General features: G+C 52.3%; 5 protein-coding genes; all 5 read left to right on the forward strand.

Moving 5' to 3' along the window:
- Positions 1–600: 600 nt before the first annotated feature.
- Positions 601–3732, forward strand: RCC_08709 (uncharacterized protein; the record flags this gene model as incomplete). XM_023773957.1 has 2 exons in its annotated part: positions 601–1093; positions 1160–3732. 2 exons carry the CDS (start codon positions 601–603, stop codon positions 3730–3732), a joined length of 3066 nt encoding a protein of 1021 aa, XP_023629725.1.
- Positions 3733–4752: 1020 nt separating this feature from the next.
- RCC_08710 (uncharacterized protein) lies at positions 4753–5532 on the forward strand (the record flags this gene model as incomplete). The annotated part of the gene is made up of 1 exon (XM_023773958.1): positions 4753–5532. One exon carries the CDS (start codon positions 4753–4755, stop codon positions 5530–5532), a length of 780 nt encoding a protein of 259 aa, XP_023629726.1.
- A 734-nt stretch (positions 5533–6266) lies between these two features.
- On the forward strand, positions 6267–6824 carry RCC_08711 (uncharacterized protein; the record flags this gene model as incomplete). The annotated part of the gene is made up of 1 exon (XM_023773959.1): positions 6267–6824. The coding sequence occupies one exon, from the start codon at positions 6267–6269 to the stop codon at positions 6822–6824; it is 558 nt and encodes a 185-aa protein (XP_023629727.1).
- An 813-nt stretch (positions 6825–7637) lies between these two features.
- RCC_08712 (uncharacterized protein) lies at positions 7638–8705 on the forward strand (the record flags this gene model as incomplete). Its single annotated transcript, XM_023773960.1, has 1 exon — positions 7638–8705. The coding sequence occupies one exon, from the start codon at positions 7638–7640 to the stop codon at positions 8703–8705; it is 1068 nt and encodes a 355-aa protein (XP_023629728.1).
- A 2164-nt stretch (positions 8706–10869) lies between these two features.
- Positions 10870–11370, forward strand: RCC_08713 (uncharacterized protein; the record flags this gene model as incomplete). The annotated part of the gene is made up of 1 exon (XM_023773961.1): positions 10870–11370. The coding sequence occupies one exon, from the start codon at positions 10870–10872 to the stop codon at positions 11368–11370; it is 501 nt and encodes a 166-aa protein (XP_023629729.1).
- Positions 11371–22116: the final 10746 nt, after the last annotated feature.

Here is a 22116-nt window from a genome sequence, read left to right on the forward strand (position 1 = left end):
AAACCGGTCGAGTGCCACGATATCTTCCGAGGTGTGACCTGTATCGACACGGCCTTGTGTAGAACGTCACCGCTTCCCTGTACAACGTCCCGGAGATTGACCCGCGCTGCCGCACGCGGGGGGCTTCCTCGTTGATATGATCGTGRTTTCTTAGAGTGCTGTGTGCATCCTGTCTCCCCATCTCCAGCCGCCTATCTAGCATTGCAAGGATATCAGGACATCTTCTGTCTTAGTACTGCCTCGCACGCGTCCAGACTGTGGTAGCTTCAAAAACCGATGCTGCAGAACCGAACGACATTCGAAACTCTCTCGATATTCGATCACTTTGCCTCAACCGGCTGTCGCTGGCCGAAGAAGTCGTCCTAGTTCTGCCTCGGCAAAGAGTAATCATCGGGGAGGAAATGCACAAAGAACAGTTTTTCGTCCGAATCCGGCCACAAGAAGTGACTTCGTGATTAAACTTTACTCGACGCTTTGTTCARATCAACAGACAACTTAGTACGCAACACCAACACCAACGCGTTCTACACAGCTTTGGGCATCCACATCGTTTCCCTCCCCAAGCACCAAACGTCTGAAGCATTGAAACGACAGTAAGCGATGCAAAACTCAACCCACGCGAAGACGGAGAGCGGCGGCAACGATCCTCCTGACCGTGGCGGCAGCGGTAAAGGTCAAGGTGGTGGAAAAGGAAATACCGGAAGAGGCGGCGGTGGGAAAGGAGGTGGCAGCAATGGTACCAATTCCGGAAGCAAACAGCCATCTCGTGGTGCGCGCGGTTCGCCATCCGGCAACACTGCCTCCAATCCTCGAAGCCATCTCCCAATCGCCACATCTCAGACTCGAAGCTCTGGTCCGCAAGGGAGGATCACCGAAGGTATCAGAGAGCCACAAGGTGTACCTGAGAACCTTTTGACCGCGCATCGTGGCATGGGTATCCTTCAGGCCGCCTCTGGCTCCTACAATTTGACTCTCAGAAGTAATCCCGACGCTGGTGGAAGAGCGCATCAAAACGTCAACTATCCGGCAACAAGGGCCGTTGTCCGAATTTTCCAGTACGAAGATGGATTGATTCCTCTGTCTGATCTTGACGGTACTGGAGATCCCGTTGCGTAGGCAGTCTATGACGCAGCCATGGCCAATACTACACCGACTCTAGAACCGACAGCACCGCAGGGTACTGCACCGACCCCCAATACGACAGCAACGCAGAGTAATGCCCTGGCACCGCGAGGTGTAACCACTGACGGCTTTCGGGGCACAACGCAGAGTAATGCTCCGACACCGCGAGGTGTAACCACCGACGGTGTTCGGGGCACAACGCAGATTGATGCCCCGCCACCGCGAGGTGTGATCACTCACGGTGTCCGAGTGCCTCGAGGAGTACCAGAGCACATCCTGGCCTCTTATCGAAACCCCGCCGACATCATTGGATTCGCTTCGGGCAACTATAACGGGTATCTCAGGACGAATCCCAACGATGGCCCCCGGGCTCATATCACCAATCGAAACCCGCGCATCAGAGAGATCATTCGAATCTATCAATACGAAGATGGATTAGCTCCCCTCGAGGCTTTGAATGGTATCGGAGATGCTGCGCAGGCGGTCTACAATGCCGCCATTGCCGCCACGGATGCATCGACTGGAGATACTCCACCCAATCCCCCGAGTCAGCAAGATCCTCCCTCGGACGGACGCTCCGGCTCTACTCCTGGACCAGGTAGCGGTGGGCAGCAGCTGCCTCCCGCCAATGGTGGCTCGGACGTGACGACGGCAACCACCAATCAACAGTCATCAACCACCAGCGTTCCTACGACTGCTGCTCCAGCTGAGGCTCCGCCAAGCGCGCCCACTGAACTTGACAGGCAAAGAGATTTGGTGACTGCAGGCGTCAGACAACCGAGAACAGTTCCCGCAAGCTGGTTGAGAGCCAATGCTGCACGCATCAAACGAGCATCTGATCTCTACAATGCTGCACTTGAGCGAGGAGCTGCAGCGGATGTGTACACGACAATCACAGAGCCCAATCTCCGACCACTTGTCAGAATCTTCCAGGTCGAGGATGAGTTTGCGAACCTGGAGGATCTCAATACTGCCGAATTTGCTCGAACGATTGCGCAGGGAGTATATCAAGCTATTGGGGGCGTGGATCCAGGATTGGCATTTGACCTGCCCTTGGAAGACCACGTAGATACGGAGGCAGGAGGTGCCAATTCAATTGTTGTCATTCCGGAAAGTCCGCCACGGTCGTCTACGGTGGATGCGGATCCCCTCTCTGCTACATGTGCTGATGGCAGCGATGAGCTCTTCGCACTCTCGCCTTCGTCGCCGTACCAACCGGACGAGCATTCAGATGACTATAACTCGCCTGACCGCATCCCGGAGAGCCCGATCGTAAGCCAAGGAGCAGGTGGAGACTCGGTAGATTCAGCCGTCATTGAAGCACTTGAAAGCCTGAACATTCAACAACAGCCAGCGCCTCTCACAGACGCAGAGTTGCGAGTGGTGGCCGACGGCCGGGACGGTATGGATCAACGCACACCCGCTGGGGTTGACTCAAACACGGAGTATATCGATACCCCTGACACTCGTTCGAGCAATCGATCGAGCAGCACAGCTTCCGATTCAAGACCTGGCACGGCCTTTACTCTCACCAGTCTCGTTGCATCACAATCAGCAACGGGGCAATCTGATGCATCTACAAGTCGTCCAAGCAGCCGACTGGGTGGTGCGACTCCCGAATCCAGGTCCGGCACGCCATTCACTTCCGTTCCTCCGCAGACTACACAACAAGCCGGCTCTCGTAGTGGATCCATCCCCAGTCAAACTCCACTTTCTGATGCATCCACATCTGAGATGACACTCGCACAGGAGCTGGAGGACTGCGAGAGAAGGAATCGTCAGGCAGGATTGGACCTCGCTGCAGCGTCAGCTTCCGCCAGGTCAAGTTCGCAGGCACTGACGGAGGCCCAGCAAGAAATCACTCTTCTAAACCGCGAAATCGAGGAACGTATTAATCGGGCTGATCGCAAAGTCGTGAAGACTGGACAATGTGGCTTTGAGCCGCATTCTGTGCTCCAACAGGACCTGGATGACGGCAAAGAGGTTCAAATAGAACTGCAGAGCATGCTGGCGGCCTCCAAAGTGTCGGAAGCAGCAGAAAAGCAAAAGCGTCTGGATGCTGAGCAGCGTTGCAGAGAGCTCAAGACTGCCGGGGCTTCGAACACTCGCGCGGACCAAGAGTCCGATTTCCCTCCAGCGTGTCAAGCAGCTCTTGCCGCAGCTCACGAGGATCAAGCGACTTGTCAGAAACAGCTGGCAGACACTCAGGAGAAATTGAACGCTTGTTTGAATCGACCCACCAGACAACCTGAAGGCTGTTACGTCATATCGCATGGCACATTGGAATCAAGACTGGGGGGACGGATCAAGGAACTGGAAGCCAGACTTCATGAGATTGAAGGAAGGCGTGATGTGTGCAACGTGATCACACGTCAGGATCTGGCCGGAGACAGAGACTTCTGGAAGGGTCTCCACGACACGATGGATGAGGCGTATCGAGCGGAGTTGGACGACACGAGCGTGTGTCGTGTTTGGGCACACGACGAGTTAGTGGCAGAGAGAGACAGCCTGCAGAGTGAGTATGACTCGCTGCGTGACTACACCTACCTCTTGCAGCAGCGTGGCCAGAGTCTTTTGACTCATTTCGCAGTGCAGCCTGAGGCTGTGTAGTAGGGGGGGAAGTTCAATGGAGGGGGGAAATACGACGATATCTGCTAAACTTTGCAATCAGATTGCTGTACTTGAAATTGCAAAACCGTTTCCTCCTTTTCTCCAATCGTTCTTTTCAGCATAATAACACCGCGCACCTATGGCCGATGGACTGAGGCTTGAGCTCAGCATTGTCTTTACCCAGGTGATATTAACGGCAGCGAAACAACTTCACAGGACCATATTCTCACAAGCATAATTCTGTTTTTGTGGACGGTCCCTCTTAGTTGTGCTTGGGCAAAGCTCAAAGCAGTCAGCCCGGTATCATCCTGCTACTTGACGTACTTCACAATCTCCGCACAAGCAAAGATCATCGATAAACTTGCATTTTCAAACAGCGAGTACGGTCTAGCGTTCAAGACTCCAATCAACCCGTTGATCATGTACGCAAAGCGAAATGAGGAAGAAAATACCGCGCCGGCCAATTGCATGAAACATCAGACTATGCTTCCCACAATACTTCTCAGCTGATCTGCAGACGCAGTAGGCTGCAGTAAAAAGGCGTTAGAACTCAATTGGAGGGCCCTGAAAATGCGTTTCGTGTATGAATGGACAGGAATTGTCCGAAGAGAAGTCGCGTCCTTCTTGCGGAGCAGTATGTTGGCTTGATCACCAACGAAGCTGCTTCCAAACTTCGTCGAGGTCCACCGCCAAGCGAGTAAGACGGGAACGTGTGTGCCACTTCCAGCTTAACCCTGCGTCTTTCTTATAGCCTGCAGGAACAGCTTTGAAGCGTTGAAGGTGGAAGGTCTCCTCGTGTGATTCGGAGGGCGTGATCACGAATGGTGCAAGGGAAGAATCATGAGATTCAATTGTCGAATGACACGCTCACCACCCAGTCTCCCACAGTCTTCTCTCCCATTCCTTCCTACAACAGTCCAAGACCGACTCTCAACGACACATTCAACGCTAACTACTCTTAAGCTACCACACGATCTCGCATTGAAAGCCTGCCTTACCTACCCTGAACATTGACGCACAATGGGTCTCACAGGAAAACCGTATCTTGTCATCGGAGATTCAAAACATCGACTCTCACCGCTCGCCTGGGGCCACGCCAACTGTGCTTACTCCGCCAAATACGATTATCTCCAACACCAGACAGCCGCTATCGCCTTCATCGCACTCTCGTATCCGGAATAYGCTGAACGCGACATAGTCCAAACGCGTGATCCTAATTGGAGCGAAGAAACCCACCACCCCTTCAAAGAATGTAATCAGCGGATCAAACGCCTCGAGGAAGACGCCTTGAAGATTGCTTCCAAGTCAGAGTGTGATGTTCATCTCTCTCGGATGGAAAACTCTAAAATCCTTACGCACCCCATCGACAGGGAAGATCTGCCGATCGATGACCACAATTTCGGGTACTGCATCCGCCAGCAAATCAACCACTATCAATTCGGACACGTAAATCGAAAGCAGGCAGTGAGTATATTGATCGAGGAAGCGAAGCACCATCTCAGACTCTACCACGCGGAGATCAGAGAACTTATCCACGAGGCCAGAAAGGCTCATTCGAGGAAGTGGGTTGACCAAGTTCTCTTGGAGTTGAACTTGACCAAGGATGAAGCTTGTAACATTCATCTTGGGAAAGTACAGCAGGCCAAGACTGTGGCTTATGGCTTCCACGAGAGAATCTCTCCATTCGGCAACCAGAGGATGGTGAGGGGGAAATTTAGGAAGCCTTTGAGGACGGCGTTGGTGACTGCGGCTGTTTTCACGATGTTTACTGGGATGGCGTATGTTTTGTGGAGTTATTAATACACAACAGAATTGATACTTGGCGTGAACCCCTTTTAGTATCGTGGAAGATAAAAGCTGTTCCAGGGCACTTTGATTGCTCTACAGTGAGATGCCTTAAAGGTACCAGAGGGTTCCAGACTCTTCAAGTGGTCGAGTGTCTCCATGAACCGTCTGGATACTGCCATGGACTCAATCAACTTCTTTACCAGTACAATGACTGTTTGTGCTGACCCCTATTCGTCAGCAAACTCTAAAACGAGTTACATATAACACTCTGATCATGCATGTGTAGATGTGATATTCTCTACTGTCGGGCTCAAAATCATCCACAGAATAAAGAAAGTCGAAAATATACATGTCATTCAGATTATTACAAGTCAATACCTTAGGTTGCTGTCGACGCGGCGCCACACCCKAGGGAGAGCTACGCCGATTGGTCGAGATTTTCTTTTAGCTTTCTCGATTTCTCCACATCTTTGGGTATTTCTACCTCCAACTCTTCCTCCCAACAACAACAATCTGCTCGCACTCGACCACAGTCAACAGCGGCCGCGACCCTTGACGACCCCATCGAACGCGCACCCAACGAGCACCTCCTCAAAGTCTCCCTCTCGCCGCGCAGGCATATATTCCTTGGCAATCTCCAAGGTACGCCGGGTTGGCTTCTATCTGGCGCGCCTGACCAGCCTTCAACATGTTGCTAATGATTCTCTGCCAGACACTCCCCCACATCCCAAGACCACCAAGCCACCATGTCTGACCCAAGCATGGTCGAGCTCAGCGAGATGTTGGAGCGCCTTTCCCTTGCACTCGGCGCGTCGATACCGGACGCAATGATCACCTTCTCAGCGACTCCAAGCAGTTCGCCTGTCCTCGCGCACCCAAAGAGTCTGTCCGACCTGTTGCAGACCCTTCCGCAGGAGTTGCTCGACGAGATCCGTGGCTGGGTGTTCACCCCAGATTCGAGCCCCAAGCAAATCAGAATCACGCGCAACTATACGCCACCATCGAACATGCAAGTCAACAAGGAGACGCGCAAGGTGATCCTCCACTCGCACTACTCCATGGGTGCGGTTGAGATTCTTGACGATCGCCCTGGTGCGATCCGATACTTTGATAAGTGGATCGCAAGTCTCTCTCCGGAAGTCAGGTTGGATCTGCAGGCGCATCGGCAACATGCCAATATCTTCCACTACCGTCCGATGAAGAAGGCCCGCTTCTTGCACAGGCGCTTGAAGCAGCAGAATTCCAAGCGGCCGGCCTCGAACGACCCTGATCGGCAAGAGTGGCATGTTGTCCAGAGCCACTGATCTGCTCGAATCGAGGGAGGTTCCGAGACAGAGTGGACAAGAGGCGCGGTACATGCTTCTAGGGATGCGATGGAGGTTGCTATGCATAGACGGCATGCATAATTGTGTTTGTAGCGGCTGGACTTCGGGGGCAGACCGAATGATGTCGAGGAAAGCACCACATTGATGTCGAGGGATCTACTGTGAAGGAGGGTGTTGTAGAGCATCGATTTCCTGTATTGCTGTAAAGGTGCTAGAGACTGTGGTCTGCGTTTGTCTTTGGGATATGTAAAGAGCTTGAGCAAACTCATAAATTCGTGCTTATATCACTCTCTCCTTTCGCGGGCCATTGTCGTCTGCATTTGATTGCTGTTACGGAGTCATGCAAACAACTGTAAGGAACATAAAGATCTTTCGATCCTCGTAGGAGATCATGGTTTGTAAAGCCGTCACGCACACGCGCCAAACCCTCTGCAACGTCATTTTCGGTTTTGCCGAATCGCATTTAACACCAAATCTCGCATTCTATTCCGTGAACAACCCTCGTCTCACCCAGACCTCAACATCGGCTCTTCTTCAACTTACACGCCACCTTTTAGAAACTCGTATAAGCAAGACAGGAAAAGGTACTGCGGAAGTAAGCACCTCTCTTCCAAGCCTTCAAATTGTCCGACTGATTGTCCCACAGCATCTCGACATTCACGCGCGTAGTCTGCAATCACGAATCCTCAACCCCAATCCCACTCTACAGTGATCCTTATCCCCGCCAGCGCGAGGTATTTCGTCGATTACATTCGTGGCTCATCCACCATTAACCCGGGTTCAACACTTGCTATGTCCCACGGCACAGTTCTGGATGCCCTCTTCGAGCATCAGGCAGACGCCTTTCGCAATCTTGTCAACACAAATCCCGACGAGCCAGCTCGACGTGCCGCCCGGATTGCATATCGCGCTGAGAATGAAGGGTTCTTTGCGTACGCTAAAGCGTGTTATCGATCCGCAGCGAATATGGAAGCAAAGGAAGCCAAGAAGCGGGCGACGAAAGATGCAAAGGCGAAGAAAGTCGCATACGACAAGGCCTTTCTTGTTGAGAGGGAAAAGATCATGTCATTGACAGATCTCAATCGCCACTCGGCCGGAGTGCGGAAGCGTATGAATGCCGCCACACACAAAACGCTGGCCGATGCTGCAGAGTGGGAAGCCATCACTTCTGCGGATATCGCCAGCAAGCGACAAAAGAAAGCGCAGCTGGCGAGTCAACAGCGAGAAGCCTTCCGCAAAAAAGCCAGAGCCGCCAGGTGGCTGAGCGATCGCAGGGAAGCGAGGCAGGACATCGAAGACGAKTACCGCTACCAGGAAGGTCTGGCAAACGAAGCGGATGGCATGGCAGTCCGCAAGGTGATTGGGCAGCGCATCAAGAACGCAGCAATCGACGCCGAGAAGCTACGTGTAGGGGTCGCAACGCTCCCTCAGGAGTTGTTCGCCCGTATTCACGACCTTGTCTTCGAACCAGACAGACTGCCTATCGCCATGATGGCTATTTATAGGCCACCTTCCGCAATGCAAGTTGATCGTCTATCGCGCGCCGCTTATCTCAAGGAGTACTACTCACACGGCATTCACGACGATATGCAAAACATCGAGAACTCTTGGATCTACCTAGAAAAATGGGTGGCTGGACTATCTCGCCAAGCAATCGTGGTGCTAAAGCCTGACTTAATCGGTCTTTATATCAACGCCGAGCGAGTCAAGAGGGTCAAGTTCCAATTGAAGATCACGCGACTCAAGCCCACGGTTCACKAGAAGAGGGGAGAGCTGCGTGTCTCAAGAATCCGCTGGTATGGCACTGCGAACGATTCACACCACGACGCAAAGATGAGGTTCCATGGGATTGGCATCTAGGATGGGATGAAGGGGAGGAGAGGAGTCTTTGCCCTGCAGCGCCAAAACGCGATTGGCTTGCTCACTCATGAACTGGTGCAGACATATCTTGCTGCCCGTATACCCGTCCCTTCAAACATTTCATGTGTCCTGGTGGGTCGCATTGCATCACGATCTCGCTCTGCCCCCCTTGAATTTAGCATCTTTATTGTGTGTTTTTTCTTCCCTGAATACTGTACCTTCTAATGCCATGTCGATCTTCGTCGTTCAGCTCTGCTGATGAGTCGTGCTCTGTTGCTCACGTTAGGAACGCCACATGCACCGTTTCGTCGGCAAATTGAACAGCATGACTTCCAGTTAATGTCAATGACAACACTTCCTTCTCTCCCCTCCATCCGGTCTATGTATATTGCATCTCGAAGAGAGTTTCGGGCATGACAAGTATGCCGCTTCTGCCGGAATGACACGACCTGGCGTGCCTCAGACGCTTTCTTGGAGACGCTCCCTTTCAAAGTACAATGCCGCTGGTCGTGGAACTCCGCAAATCGCGCGTCGTTACATCATTTACGTACAGAAAAGCCTTGATATGAGCTCGCGCACAGGAACGGGCCGCTGGTCTCATCAAGCGTATCAAGAGATTACATGTCTAAGCCCGACCAAAGGCACACAGCGGGTCAAGCACACAAAGAGTGGCGCGACAGCATCACCAACTCGACGTACCCTAACGATATGGGATCAGAGATATGACTGCACGAATGCCTCCAGATCACGCCCTACTCAGAGTTACCGACCGCGCCATCTCCAAACTTCACAGATGATATTTCCGGCAACAACCATGAGCGACGCAACGGCTGCAAATGACATTACGCGGAGGAAGCAGCCCGGGCCCACCTAGCTAACAATGTCACTAACGAGATGAAGTCGAACGAGGCGAGGGAAGGCGTCGAGGAAGAGCCGAATAGCGTTGACAGCGGCCAACACGTCGCTGCCGCGAGGAGCAGAATCTACATATATTATCACCAAGCACAGCCGAAGCAGAAGAGGGGCCCATTTGTAAGGACTCTGTCGATAATACTACCCATATGCCTATCGTCCTCGAGCCTCAGAAGCAAACCTCCCTATCCGACGAAGGGGCCGCCTGCGAGTGCAAAGCAGCCCTGCTCGGTCGAACGAGTCTCAGCGACGACCCGCTGCATTAGGGCCTTTTCCCCCTGCCACAGAAATTGTTCAACCAGCTCTACAACCTGGTCTTCACCCCTGATACCTTCATCTGTTATGCAGATCGAATCTTCCTCCCGTATCGCGTTCATGAAAGACTACTACAGTCACGGCGTCGAAGATGGTTGCAGCAGCAGACCCAGCGCTGCGGAATGCATTCCGAAATGAATCGCTGAACCTTCACGGCCCATTGTGGCCCAACTCTTGCAAGGCCGTTAATCAGACAGGAGTCACGAGTAGGAGGTGGGAGTTTCGGGTCCTGTGGCTCCAAGTTGCTGGAGATGGTATCGGTGTGAGTTGGGCAGTGTGCCAGATGAAATCCACGGATCAGGACGCCAATCCTTATCTCCAGGCTCGCCACCGTGACATACTAATTAGTATGAACGTACAATAAGAGGGATGAGGAGCGCGAACACGCTCAACTGGTTAAGAGGATCATTCTACCACATCAAGGAGTGGCGAAATGGCGAAATGGGTGTTTCTGATCCCTAAGATATTAAAGTGGCTCTGGAATAGGCCTTCGACACCCCATCTCATCAGCAGTTGATGAAGCAAGAAGTGAGGGACGGTCATCCCGACCGCCTTACCAGCAATGAAACTGCTAGTGTTCCGTGGTCTCACGATGCGAGCGTTCATAGAGCGTCAGGTGGGACATGAACCGCACTCGTTTCTTAGCCCCTGTTTCTGCTTGGTACCTCAGGCGGAGAAGATGCTTTGTCATCAAGCGCTAGTCAGCTCGCGTGCTCTCTTCACAAACGAACAGAACAATCGCAACCTTCTGCCTTCTTCTCTACCGCATCGAGATCTCACAGCCTTCTTCCGCGACCGAGCACCTCGAGGAGCTATTCATTGATCGTGTTCAATCGACGAGCAAGAGATCGTTGGTCCTCCCCTCCTTACTACAATGACCTCGACGCTGACTTCCGCTGCCAGCACTTTCTGCGACTAATTTCGCGCGCCTCCCACAATGCCTTCTTCTGTCGAGGACGAGCTCTGCAAGGGCTTCGTAGCCCTCCCATTCCACGACGACTTCTCCGGGGAGCCCATCCCCATGACACCCATCACCACCAAGGCCCTCCGCAACGGCCTTGAATCGCTTCCTCAAGAAATGTACGATATGATCTACAACCACGTCTTCCACATCGAGCCACACTCGGAGGTCATCACCAAGGCATACAAACCGCCCATCCAGCTCCAGATCAGCAGCAAGACTCGTGCGCGCGCCATGCAATCGTACTACGGTGCAAACGCGGTCTGGGTGTTTGAGAATCCCGACGAAGCAAAGTATCTCATTCACAGCTGGTTTGCTTCGCTGCCGCCAGCTGTTGAGAACTATTTCAGGGCTAGATGCGTGAATGGGACGTGCCAGTGGCACTTTCATGAAGGAGGTTGGGCTTTGCACGTCTATCAGCTCAAGCAGACCGGCAGGACGAAGCCTTTCCTAATCGAAGGGCTCTGGCTGCACTGAGCAGCGGGTGACTAGGAGATCAGCGGGGCATTGCAAGATGGAGAGCATAGATTGTCGTGACGGTGGCGGATGAACTTGGGGAGATGAAGAAGATGGCGTGATTAAGTTAGTTCTTGATGGTTTTGGGAAAACCATTGCTTGTCGGGGTTATTTTGCTCGCAAGGAGGAAAGAAATGAAAATGGCTATGAATAAATTACTCCAATTCAGGGAGGAACCAGGGCAGGAACCGTGAATGGGAGTTTCAAGGTGAGTCGACCTCCACAGGGGGCTCACAGGCTTGTGGTTTGGGGATTCGGGACTGATGAGGAGAGAAGGCTGCTCCTGGAGGAGAGATATCAGGCCAGCCACCTTTGCCATGAGTCAAAGTGTGTGGCTGTGGACCAAATCGTTGTAGAGCCAAAGGAGGCGAATGAAGCGAGGGAAGGCTGTGGAAAGAAGATGTGGGAGATGGAGATGGAGATTGGAGAAAAGGTTGTGAAAGTCCAATCGAAGTTCAAGTGCACTTGCTCGGGAGCAAAGTGCATCCCGAAGGTGCTGGAGGATGAGATAGTACAGTGACCAAGTCTGTGTGATTTCTCTTCCCCCTCTTGACCAATATCCCCAAAACGCAAAATCGTCGCCTTTCTTGCGTGATTTGCATGCATGGTATAGTCTCTTAACTACCAACACGCATCTACGCCAGCAAAGCGTAATTCCGTGTATCTTAAATCGCAGTATGCACGGAGAGCGCGAAATGTTGTCGACCCGGAGTTCAGTCCGCGAAAGTAGCTGGCGCTACGAATATTCTTCCAAGATTTCTCACCACCATCTACGCGTTTCTCTACTTTTGGAAGACCTCCAACATCCACATCATTCACCAACACCACAACTTACTTCACCCAGTGCTGGGAGTACGGCCAGGGACTTTGGTACCACCATCGCCGTGCGCGGCCATTCCAACGACAGTATGTTCACTGTCGACACAGCCACTGGGCCGGAGTCGTAGGCATGAGGTGAAACTCTTCGAGAGCGTGTCCTTTCTCCAAGGTAGGATCCCTCACAGTCACATCTACGCTAATTCCAGGCCCGTCTTGACACACCTTTGCAAGAAGGCGCTCGTTTCGAGGAATCACCGCTGGCGTCTTCAAACACTCTCCCTCTGCTGCCAAGAATCTATTTCACCGATGCTACTTGTGTACTCTATGACACATCCAGGACGCTCTTCTCCACCTGCCCGGACTTCGAATGATCACTTCTCTCCGCAGCCTTCAACTTTGCCCCCTTGGCTCTTTGCTACGATCATGTTCCCTGTCATGCCCCAAAACCCAAGAGTGTCGAGAAGACCAACAGTCGCACCATTTGCCGTCGGCAGAAAACCCTTTGATCTTCCCTGCCCAGACCATATCGTCACCGCACTTTGGACTTCACGGGGCCGGGTACAAAATCGGCCAGGTCGCTTGAACTCAGTAAGCTCATCACCAGTTCATGCTCGCATGGGGGCAAGACTATTGTCTCAAGGCAGCAGGAAACCGCCAGTCAGCCGCGTTGCCTCTGAGCTTTCCCTCCACGGTTTGGCAATCCTTTACTAGACATTGTCATATCAAGACACTGCACACGCACTGCAAAAGGATATGAGCCATTCTGAAAGTGGAAGCTGGAGGATCAGGAACACCAACCGCTGGGTCAGAACACTGAGTAGCTAGCTGCTCTCCTTGCAAGATCAAATGAGTTGGACAGCGACCGGCAGCGCCAGCATTCATGCTACCGCATGCTTGTCATTTCCGAGATCATTGGCGAATGATGAAACTGTCAGAGCATTGGACGTCGAAGCACCACCATACCATCATCGCAGCTCTTCAAGATACACGGAATGCTGCTGTATCGACTACAAGTCTGAGCCGATGGCTTTGTTCTACTTCAAGACGCATCAAGTGCAGAGGCAGAAAGACATGTTCACAGTCTACACTATTCCTTGTAGTCTCCTGTATTCCACCGATTCACGATTGCCTGCCATACAATGATTCATGCTACCTCCAGCCTATTGCTGCCACGAGTCCTACCGGCTCGGAGTTTGATACTCCGTGTCGTAGGGAGTCCTGGTGGAGGTTGATGAGGAGAGCGGAAGAGCATGCAGTACATCACGTCAGAGCCGGCGCGAACCTCACACACCTGTTCGCACACAGTGTCAAACGAGACTTGAGTGGTGAAACGACGCTCGAACAGGCGCAATCCCATGCCATATTAGCTGGGAGCAATTTGCGGCCAATTATTCCATGAGTTCCTAATCTAGAGGGCTCCTCAAGCCCGTGTGCGACTCGAAAKGCATTCCTTGCCCGAACTCCACGATTGACAAAGCCTCTCAAGCACTGTCGACGAAGCCTCTCATGCACGGCCGACGCAGCTTCTCACGCACCTTGGTTGCTTGGCGGTTCTACACGCAGGCCTGGCAGTACGAGGTCGACGCAGCAATATCTGTGCAGCAGCAGCTCCTAAGACATCCAAGCCCTGCAGTACGAGGTCGACGCGGGCTGTCATACCCTGCGGCTCTCTGTGACGACATTCATGTCTCGCAGTCCGAAGTTGATGTGGCGGCGCGCCAACCTGGGCGGTGGACACCTTCTCCCAAGCGAAAGGGTCAATACCTTCTCCTGAGAAGCAGCGGCAATCAAGCTACCGACCGTCGGCCAAGCTGGGACAGCCAATCAGCTCAAAGTTCTCTGCCTGGAGCCACAGCGTTGGCCTTCTCTGCCTGGGATTGAACATCACGACTGAACTGTCTCTTCAGCATGCTACTCTGCAGCAGTGAGCCTGATCTCCACCCTACTGGGTCTCGAGCATATGGACACAGCAGTTCACCAACAGACTTCAATCGAGCATCACGACTCCCACGCTTGTTTCCTTCTCACTGCTCGGTCATAACACCACAAAAGTCTTACTTGCATGTTAGCAAAGTAGTTGAAGTCAATCAAAGAATGACAAATTTGACAACCGCATTCATTGTCTACACCGGGGAGTCGCAAAACAAAGACTACAACGCAGATCAGGGGACTTATGTGGACGGCTTCATATGCACCGTGTCAGCGGCGAAGTAACCGGCATTTGCAGGAAATGTGCAGGCTCCGGTTGTAAGGACATTGGTATATTGTTTCAGCAGATCGCTATTCAATCACTCAGATGAGATCAAACAGAGCCACACCCTAATACCATGGAGGATTTCTTGCCGCGAACGAGATTCTTTCTCATTTCTGCTACTACTCTGCTAGCGATGACGAGAAGTGGAAAGCGGAAAGAAGTGAAATCGCAATACTGCGGCCGCTTCGAGGAAATCGATCGATTGATTTCAAGTGAGCTGGACTGCCCATACGCGCTGCTGCCGTGGGCGGGAGGAAAGCATTGAGGCTATTCTCTTGCAATCGCGAAAAATTCTGATCCTCGATGCCGACTTGTTTCTTCGAGCAACCCTCTTCACACTTACATGCTCTGGAGACGAGAGGACACCTTCGAGAGCATGTTCTTGAGCCCAGCCACGGTATCTATGCGATCAGACTGAGCACTGGCCGTCGACGGAGCCCGTTGAAAGAATGCAGGCCGGTCCAGATCCTCCAAAAGAGCGTCAACAAAGCCAAGAACTTGGCTTCCCATCCTCAGGAACTGACTCGGAAGATGAACTTCAGGCTCGGTATCTGCGGGATCTGATTGCATAGATAGTGTGTCTTCGGCGCCCGTGGCCGCTGGTCCCCGTCCGTTCTGCTCTGCCTGAAACGCGTCTTGGAAAGCTCGACTCGGCTCTCTGACTGGCACATTTTTTGTTTTGCTCCGCTCGTCATCACTGGATACTGACGGTCCTCCGAGCGACTCCGGCGGCGAAGGATAATCTGGCATATCTGGAGCCGATATTTCTTCAATTGTGCCTGGAAGACAAGAGCTGCTTGCGACGAGTTGAGCGCAGTACAAACTCTCTCTAGCAGCGAAAACAATGCTCCTGGCAAGTTTGTGATCCTTCTCGCTCATACGAAGACGATTATTCTCACGGCCGAGGAGCCTTTCCAAGTGTATGATGTTGAAGTCATAGTTGTCCAATGCATGGTCGACAAAGGTTCTGGCATCGCGAGCGGCTTCCATTTCATATTCGGTGTAACGCCAGCGTTCGTCGGGAAGGTCGTAGCCATCGTCGGTGATACGGTCGCGAAGTCTTTTTAGCGCTTCGATAGCGTATGCTAGCTCTTGGTAATCGGTCTGGCTAAGCTCATTGTCGCCTTCGGCCTCTCTCAACTTTTCACAAATGTCGCGGCTGATCTCGCGGGGAGTTCGGGGTGCGCAATCGATGCATCGGCATAGATCCGATGACTGACGAGGAGGCATCTGCTGATGGAAGAGATATGTTTGTTGCGGTGTTTTGGGGTGCTGCTGCGACGAGTTAATCTTCCTGCCTAAGACACGATAACGATGATCTTGGTAGTTCGAGTGGCAGGCTAAGATTGTCTCGGTCGATTGGAATGAAGGATCAAGAAGATGTGCAGATTTACGCCGCTAAGTCTAGCTGACACGACAAGGTCAGCGAGCAGTATCTGATGATGAAAGGGCGATGAGGGAATTACACGCATGACCACGTTGGCTACAACTGACGCTCCTGTCATCCAGAAGAATATGTCACCTGATGTGCAGATCACGATAGTATGGAAAGGAGCATCGCAATTTTCCATGGATGTCGCAATTTCATGATACCGTGAACCAATCTGTCGTTCCCTACATAGAGTGCGAGGCCAACTAACTCAGATATCGCTGTTCCTTCCAACCTCGCAAGTCCACCCGCATTGGGGACAGTAGCGGTTACGATGGAAGCTCAAGACGGAGCAAAGGCCGATCTAACACAYCTTTTAGCTCTCGTATTATCCTTCGTTGTTCCAGCTTTAACCGTGAAACCTTCCGTTGGGAACTGATCAGACAGCGATCTGCATTTGCGGCCATGGCGGCGGAGAGAGGAGGATCTTGAAAGAGATTATCAGGTGTCTCGCTTGTTTTATCTGAGCATTGAACGAAGTTACGGGGTTGTTGGACGGCGTCTGCTGGTTGAGGCGGGTGAGGAGCGTCTTGAACATCGGCATGGAATTCTTTGGGCAGAGTTCTCATCCATTCCTCGAGCATGTGGATTAAACTGTCATGGACTGCTTCGCTGTCTTCTTCATCATTATCTATCACGACTGGGGATTGGGCTAACACGGGAGGGTCTCGAGCCAGCTGCAATGGACTGTTCGGGGCAACACTCAGAAGTGGGGAATGCAGCGCTGGCCACGGGTCAGAGTCCTCCGTCAATACATCTTCCATTTTCTCTTGGGCGGTATCGAGTCTTACCCGCATATCTCTGACGCTTCTTCGCACCCGTCCATAGTCAACGAAGCTGACGTCAAGACCTGTGCAGTCGCCATGTGCAAGTAGCTCCCTTAGCCGGAAGACGAGTGTTTCGAACGCTTCCAAGGAGTCGCTGACGAAGTCTCTGGTGGCACTTGGATTGTCAAGATATCCAATACGTCGAAAGATATGAAATCGGAGTTTGAAGAGCGCTTCGATCTCATATGCGAGAAGTGGGTACCAGTGCCGGTCGATTGTGCCTTTTCCGGGAGCGCTCTCAAGTGCTGCGCGGATCTCCAACCGGGTTTTGTTCAGGTGACGGGCGGAGCAGGAAGTGCATTTGCAGATCTTTGCATCCTGAGGAGTGGACATTGTAGCGGTGTATTTATTAAGCTAGTGAGTTAGAGTCGAAATGCCGAGAAGCGTTGTTGAATCGTTCGAGTCATTAAAATAAGTGGTCTGCAATGAGAAGAACAGTAGTGATAGATCACGAGAGACGAGCTCAGCAGTGCAGTCCGTGAAGGCACACGATCTGAATGCCAGGGGAAGCATGATCAGCACGTCAAAGTCAAGCGATATCAAACGTACCGAAGGAGGGACCTGCAAGTCCGAAAATGGGGGAATGAGACCAAAAACTTGCTCATGAGCCCTCGGTTTGCCTTTCCTGGCCGCATGATAGCCTGATATATAGCCGCAGGATCAGTAGGCTGAGCTTGTCCAGCCGACTTCGCATCTTCAGTTCTGGTCGACGACTCGAGAGCTACCCAGGTCTCGTTTTCTGAGTTTTTCGTTCGGAGGCTCTAAAATGTGCCTTAATAGGTTGTATCTCGGCTCCGGTGTGGGCAACACCGTTCCGTGCGGATCAGCTCTGCAAACCCCTAGGTTGCGTCGGGGACTCAGACAATCTCTTGGCCAGACGCATCAGTGGAATCCCTTKTATCGCAGCCGTCAAGAATTCCCTCGACCCTGGCTATTCATATTTTCCGTGTCTTCGATGTTAGATGGCTGATTCTGGGCAGTGGAGGCACCATAGAAGGTTCCATGTTCGGACAACAGGCTATAGAACCGGTCGCTATGTCGAAGGGTCTTCGTTTGCTGGGCTCCGGAATAGGGAGCTCAGAGCGCAAAGAGAGTGTTGATGTGTACTCAACATCTCCACTGATTCGTTAGCGCCGTCGGGAGCGGCTCCAGAACTGTGCAGCACCTTAGCTCCCGTCGGTCCCGATTGTGTTCATCTCTCTCCATCATCTTTCTATCCTGGAGGCTCCATGGAATATGTCCTGCCATCTCCGCGCAATCCGATTTTGGGTGACGGCCCTGGCTTATTCGCGACAGAAAGCCGCTCGGACCGCGGTCACAAAGCAGCGCCACACCTGGAACAGACAATGAATGACAGTGAACAGCGATGTTCCCTCTGAAGGAGGCGTATGCCACAACAGCCATTGCTGACATCCACGGCTGTCTCCTTCGGGGAACCCGCCGGCATCAAATGCCACTATCCAAGCTCATTGAGGGAAGCCTTGCAAGATGGTATCACTTACCCTAGTCATCGACGCTAATAACAGCACATTGACTCTGCGTATAAGCCCCGGATCAACACTGGAGGACCTTGGATGGGCATTCTTGATCGGTCCGTCTCTGATCGTGGGCTGCCCRAAGTCAACACAAAGACGCCCCTGATCGGCTGTGTTTTCCAAGAAAAGGAAAGATTGCGGATGGTTCAGTACTGCAGAGTTTTACCTGCTGCTATCATCACCAACTCACTTGTACTGGCCAGTATGGGACGCGTTGATCGGTCTGCTAAGAACCAGCGTCGGCTTAGAGGCAACGACCATTGCATGCCTCCTCATGGAAGACACGGCTGTGTCACTCCCATCGCAACGATCAAGGATACGAAGGTCGTCTAACTCAACTCCTTTCTTGTGGGGGACCCTCAAAGCGCGCGTGGATTGGAACATCCGGGCAACAGTCGACACTTGTCAACGAGTCAAGGTCGGGAATGTTTGTGCTGAAGGTCAGAAAAGGGCAAGGGTTAGGGTTGGGGCGGAAGACCATGTTACGTTGCTATCAATCAGAATCAACTTTTTCCAGCCATCGCCGCCCGAGCTCATGCCAATGGAAGTATCTTTTACTGCACGGACGGCGAGACGCAACCAGGTCCTGGAGGCAGCACGCTTAGCATCTTCAGATTTCCCGAGCGGTACAGATCCAGTTCTGATGGGATGCAGAGATGAGAAAGACGGGAGAGCAAGAGACGACGTATAGCGAACGCTAGAAATGCGGGAGAGTATGTGATGAATAGCCTCTGTGGCAAATCCAACCATACTGGGAAAGCAGTCTTTCGACGTGATGGACAGATGGACAGTTGGCTGCTGGAAGACAAAGGCACAAAGCGGCATTGAGATGCGTGGCTAACAATGGAGAATGGCTTTGTGGACATCAGTGGACAAAGCTACCGTGACAATGCGTTGTCTCCTCGCACCAGACCTGCCTTGAGATATATGCACTATGCAGCCCAGTATGCATTTCTCCCCTCATCCAAGCATCGCTTCGTTCGAGCCCACTACAAGAAGACACTGTTGACCAGTTCCTCTTATACTGACTCGTTCGCTTGAATCACTACAACTCATACTACTCCACACAACCGCTTCCGTCCACTCAAACACCCTCATCTACACCCATCAACATGTTCGACACCCGCGGCGAAGTGCAACGCATGGATATGCCCCTAGCATCTTCCAACAACATCATAACCTCCATCAACGCAATTCGCGCTCTAACCTTCGACCCCTCTCTCCGCCAACTCCTTACGGAACTGGAGTACGAGCAAGCCTCGATCGAGGAGCGCATCCACTTCACCAGCAGTCATCTCTACAACCACATCCTCGCTCGCATGGACTTGGCTCGAAATCGTCGCACCCATCACGAACTCGTCGGTGTTGCCGAGGTCGAACGAATGGGCTGGACCAACGATTCCCGATGTCCTCTCGTAGACATTGCTTGTAGCGAGCGTGCCGCGGATGGGTACCGGGTTGGTCTTCCAAGAATTGGGGGTCCGAGTGATGCTCCTACTCTCACTTCTCTCTTTTCCGAGCCGGATTGGTCGCCGACGGAGGTGGTCGACTGCCAGTGTGGCGATCTGAAGTGTCAGACCTGTCGGCCGATATGCCCAGGCACTAAGCGCAGCGTTCCGGAATCCTCTGCTAAGCGTTGGTCACGGCGGTTCGGGCTTTCTCATTGTGCACAAGCTGTATAGGCGGGAAACCGTTTGAGCAAACGTGGCGGCTCCTTCGTGGGGCTGTTGGTAAACAGTAAGTAAGCAAACATTCAATCATACATAAGAGATACATGATCTCTTCTTTCTACCACATCATCTCTTCATCTTTCTCACATCTTCACTTGTCTCTTATACTATGTATTTTGTCTTTGAAAGCGTTTGATCTCCACGCAGTCCCATCTACATTATATACACTTTGACAACCACGCTATAGCAATCGACCCATCCAACCATTTTCCAGGACAACTCCTCTCATCAAGTCTGTTCCCGGAGGATGAAGAATCAGATGCGCTGATCTTTGGCTCTATCCCCGCAAGGACCAACAATGATCCGTTGCCCCAGAGCAGGAGCAGGAGCAGAAGTGCTAGGAGAGCAGTCCAGCGATCAACCCAACGAAGCAGACTCCACTAAGGTTATCATCAGCGACGATGACACGGATCAGATGAGCCCACAGGTCTACTTCATCCTTGACTTGCGAATGGATTGCACCTAGCTTCAAAGTCCTCGCCCAGATCTCACCGCCACTATCACAAAATACTTTTCTTCCCCCTTCTCAGCGCACAGTATATCCACCAAATACAACGGCGCATCATGAGGCTGTAATGGAGCTACACCGCGTTTCAAGCGTGCAGAGAAAGCTGCATCCAATCTCTCTTTCGGAAGCTGGCGATCTTTCTCACCAACGATTCCGGATGACAAAGTGCTGCGATTTCGCCTTCGTTGCCCACAGGAGCACCCTCACCCATCCCATTGCAAATTCCATCCGACCGGCACCGCCTCATTCAACATCRATTCCCCCACGGTTGCCGTCACTAGACGCGAATGCTCTCTCTCCTCAATCAACCCAGATACAGATCCTCCCCCAGCCAGCGTTCTGCCTCGTACGTGTTAGGAACGACTGATCGGCATAAAGAGCCACAGCATGCTCCCACAGGGAACAGGCACTGGCGGTCTCAACTTCTTTGCTTACACCGACGCTTCCCAGGCAGAGGATCCCGACAATCGAAGGTCCGCCGGAGGAATCCTGTTCAAGTTTGCGAGAGCGCCGATATTGTACGACTCCGGCCAACATGTTGCCGTTGCTTTCCTTTCTCCGGAGGCGGAGTACGTTCAACTCACCCTCGTGGCGAAAAAGGCCTTGTACCTCTCCTCTTTCCTCTCCAACATCAGATGTATCACTTGAGATTTGTTGGTGACTCATCACGTGTCATCATGCTTAGCCATGGCTTCCCACGATATCACGTTGTTCGTCGGATTTTCTTCTTTCTTCTTTACACGTTGTATCAACCCGATTTTACTTCAAGGTTTTACCTTCAGTGTATCGGCCGCATCCAGCCTGTTACCCTTTGGAAGTACAACCATCCCGCGATCGATCGCCTCCTCGAGTGGTAGGACGAAGCACATCGTCCTTCGCTCTCGGTCGACTCAACGGGAGATTGCAAGCGTCAATCTGATCAGCAGAAAGGCCCTCCCTTGCCGGAGCCGGCGCCACGGAAGGTCAGCAAGCATCAGACGAAGACAGCGCAGAACCAGAGATCGCCTGCGCGCAAGATTTTGCCTGCTGGGAAACAAGTCACATCTCATTGGCGACGCCGCCAGAACTCTTACTCATTGGACAGTGATCGAACWTAATCAGCGAGCCAAGGAACGCGGGCTGGGCGAAAGAAGTCTGTTTCGCAGCTGGAGAGGTTCATTCAGCTCGTAGCGGCTTTGCTACCTATCCTCGAAACGGATACTGGCTGAGGAGGATCGAGTCGAAGGTGCGCAAGGCTGGAAGCCGGATTCTACTTTATTACGCTGGTAAGGAAGATTCAACTCTTTTGACGATGTTCATGATGATACTGACTGCCTCCCAGGTATATGAACCAAACATATCCTTTCCTGGTCACGACTTGCAGAGCCGAGGACTATGCTGCTCCGACCAGCAATAGCTATACACGTGGCGTTCCCGCTCCCGAGCTTGCTTTGACATTACAAAGAGTCAGCCCGATTCAACAAACAAATGACAGCTTTGTCCGCGAGCCGCACCATCTCAAGATTTCCGGAGCGATGTGGCCTACTCGCAGTGGGAGAAGTTGTGCCAGGAGAAGCGGAGGCTCATCAACAATTCAAACAGAGGATAACAGTTCAGCACGATGCC

The sequence above is a fragment of the Ramularia collo-cygni genome, assembly GCF_900074925.1.
Source record: "Ramularia collo-cygni strain URUG2 genome assembly, contig: RCC_scaffold15, whole genome shotgun sequence".
NCBI classification, from domain to species: domain Eukaryota; kingdom Fungi; phylum Ascomycota; class Dothideomycetes; order Mycosphaerellales; family Mycosphaerellaceae; genus Ramularia; species Ramularia collo-cygni.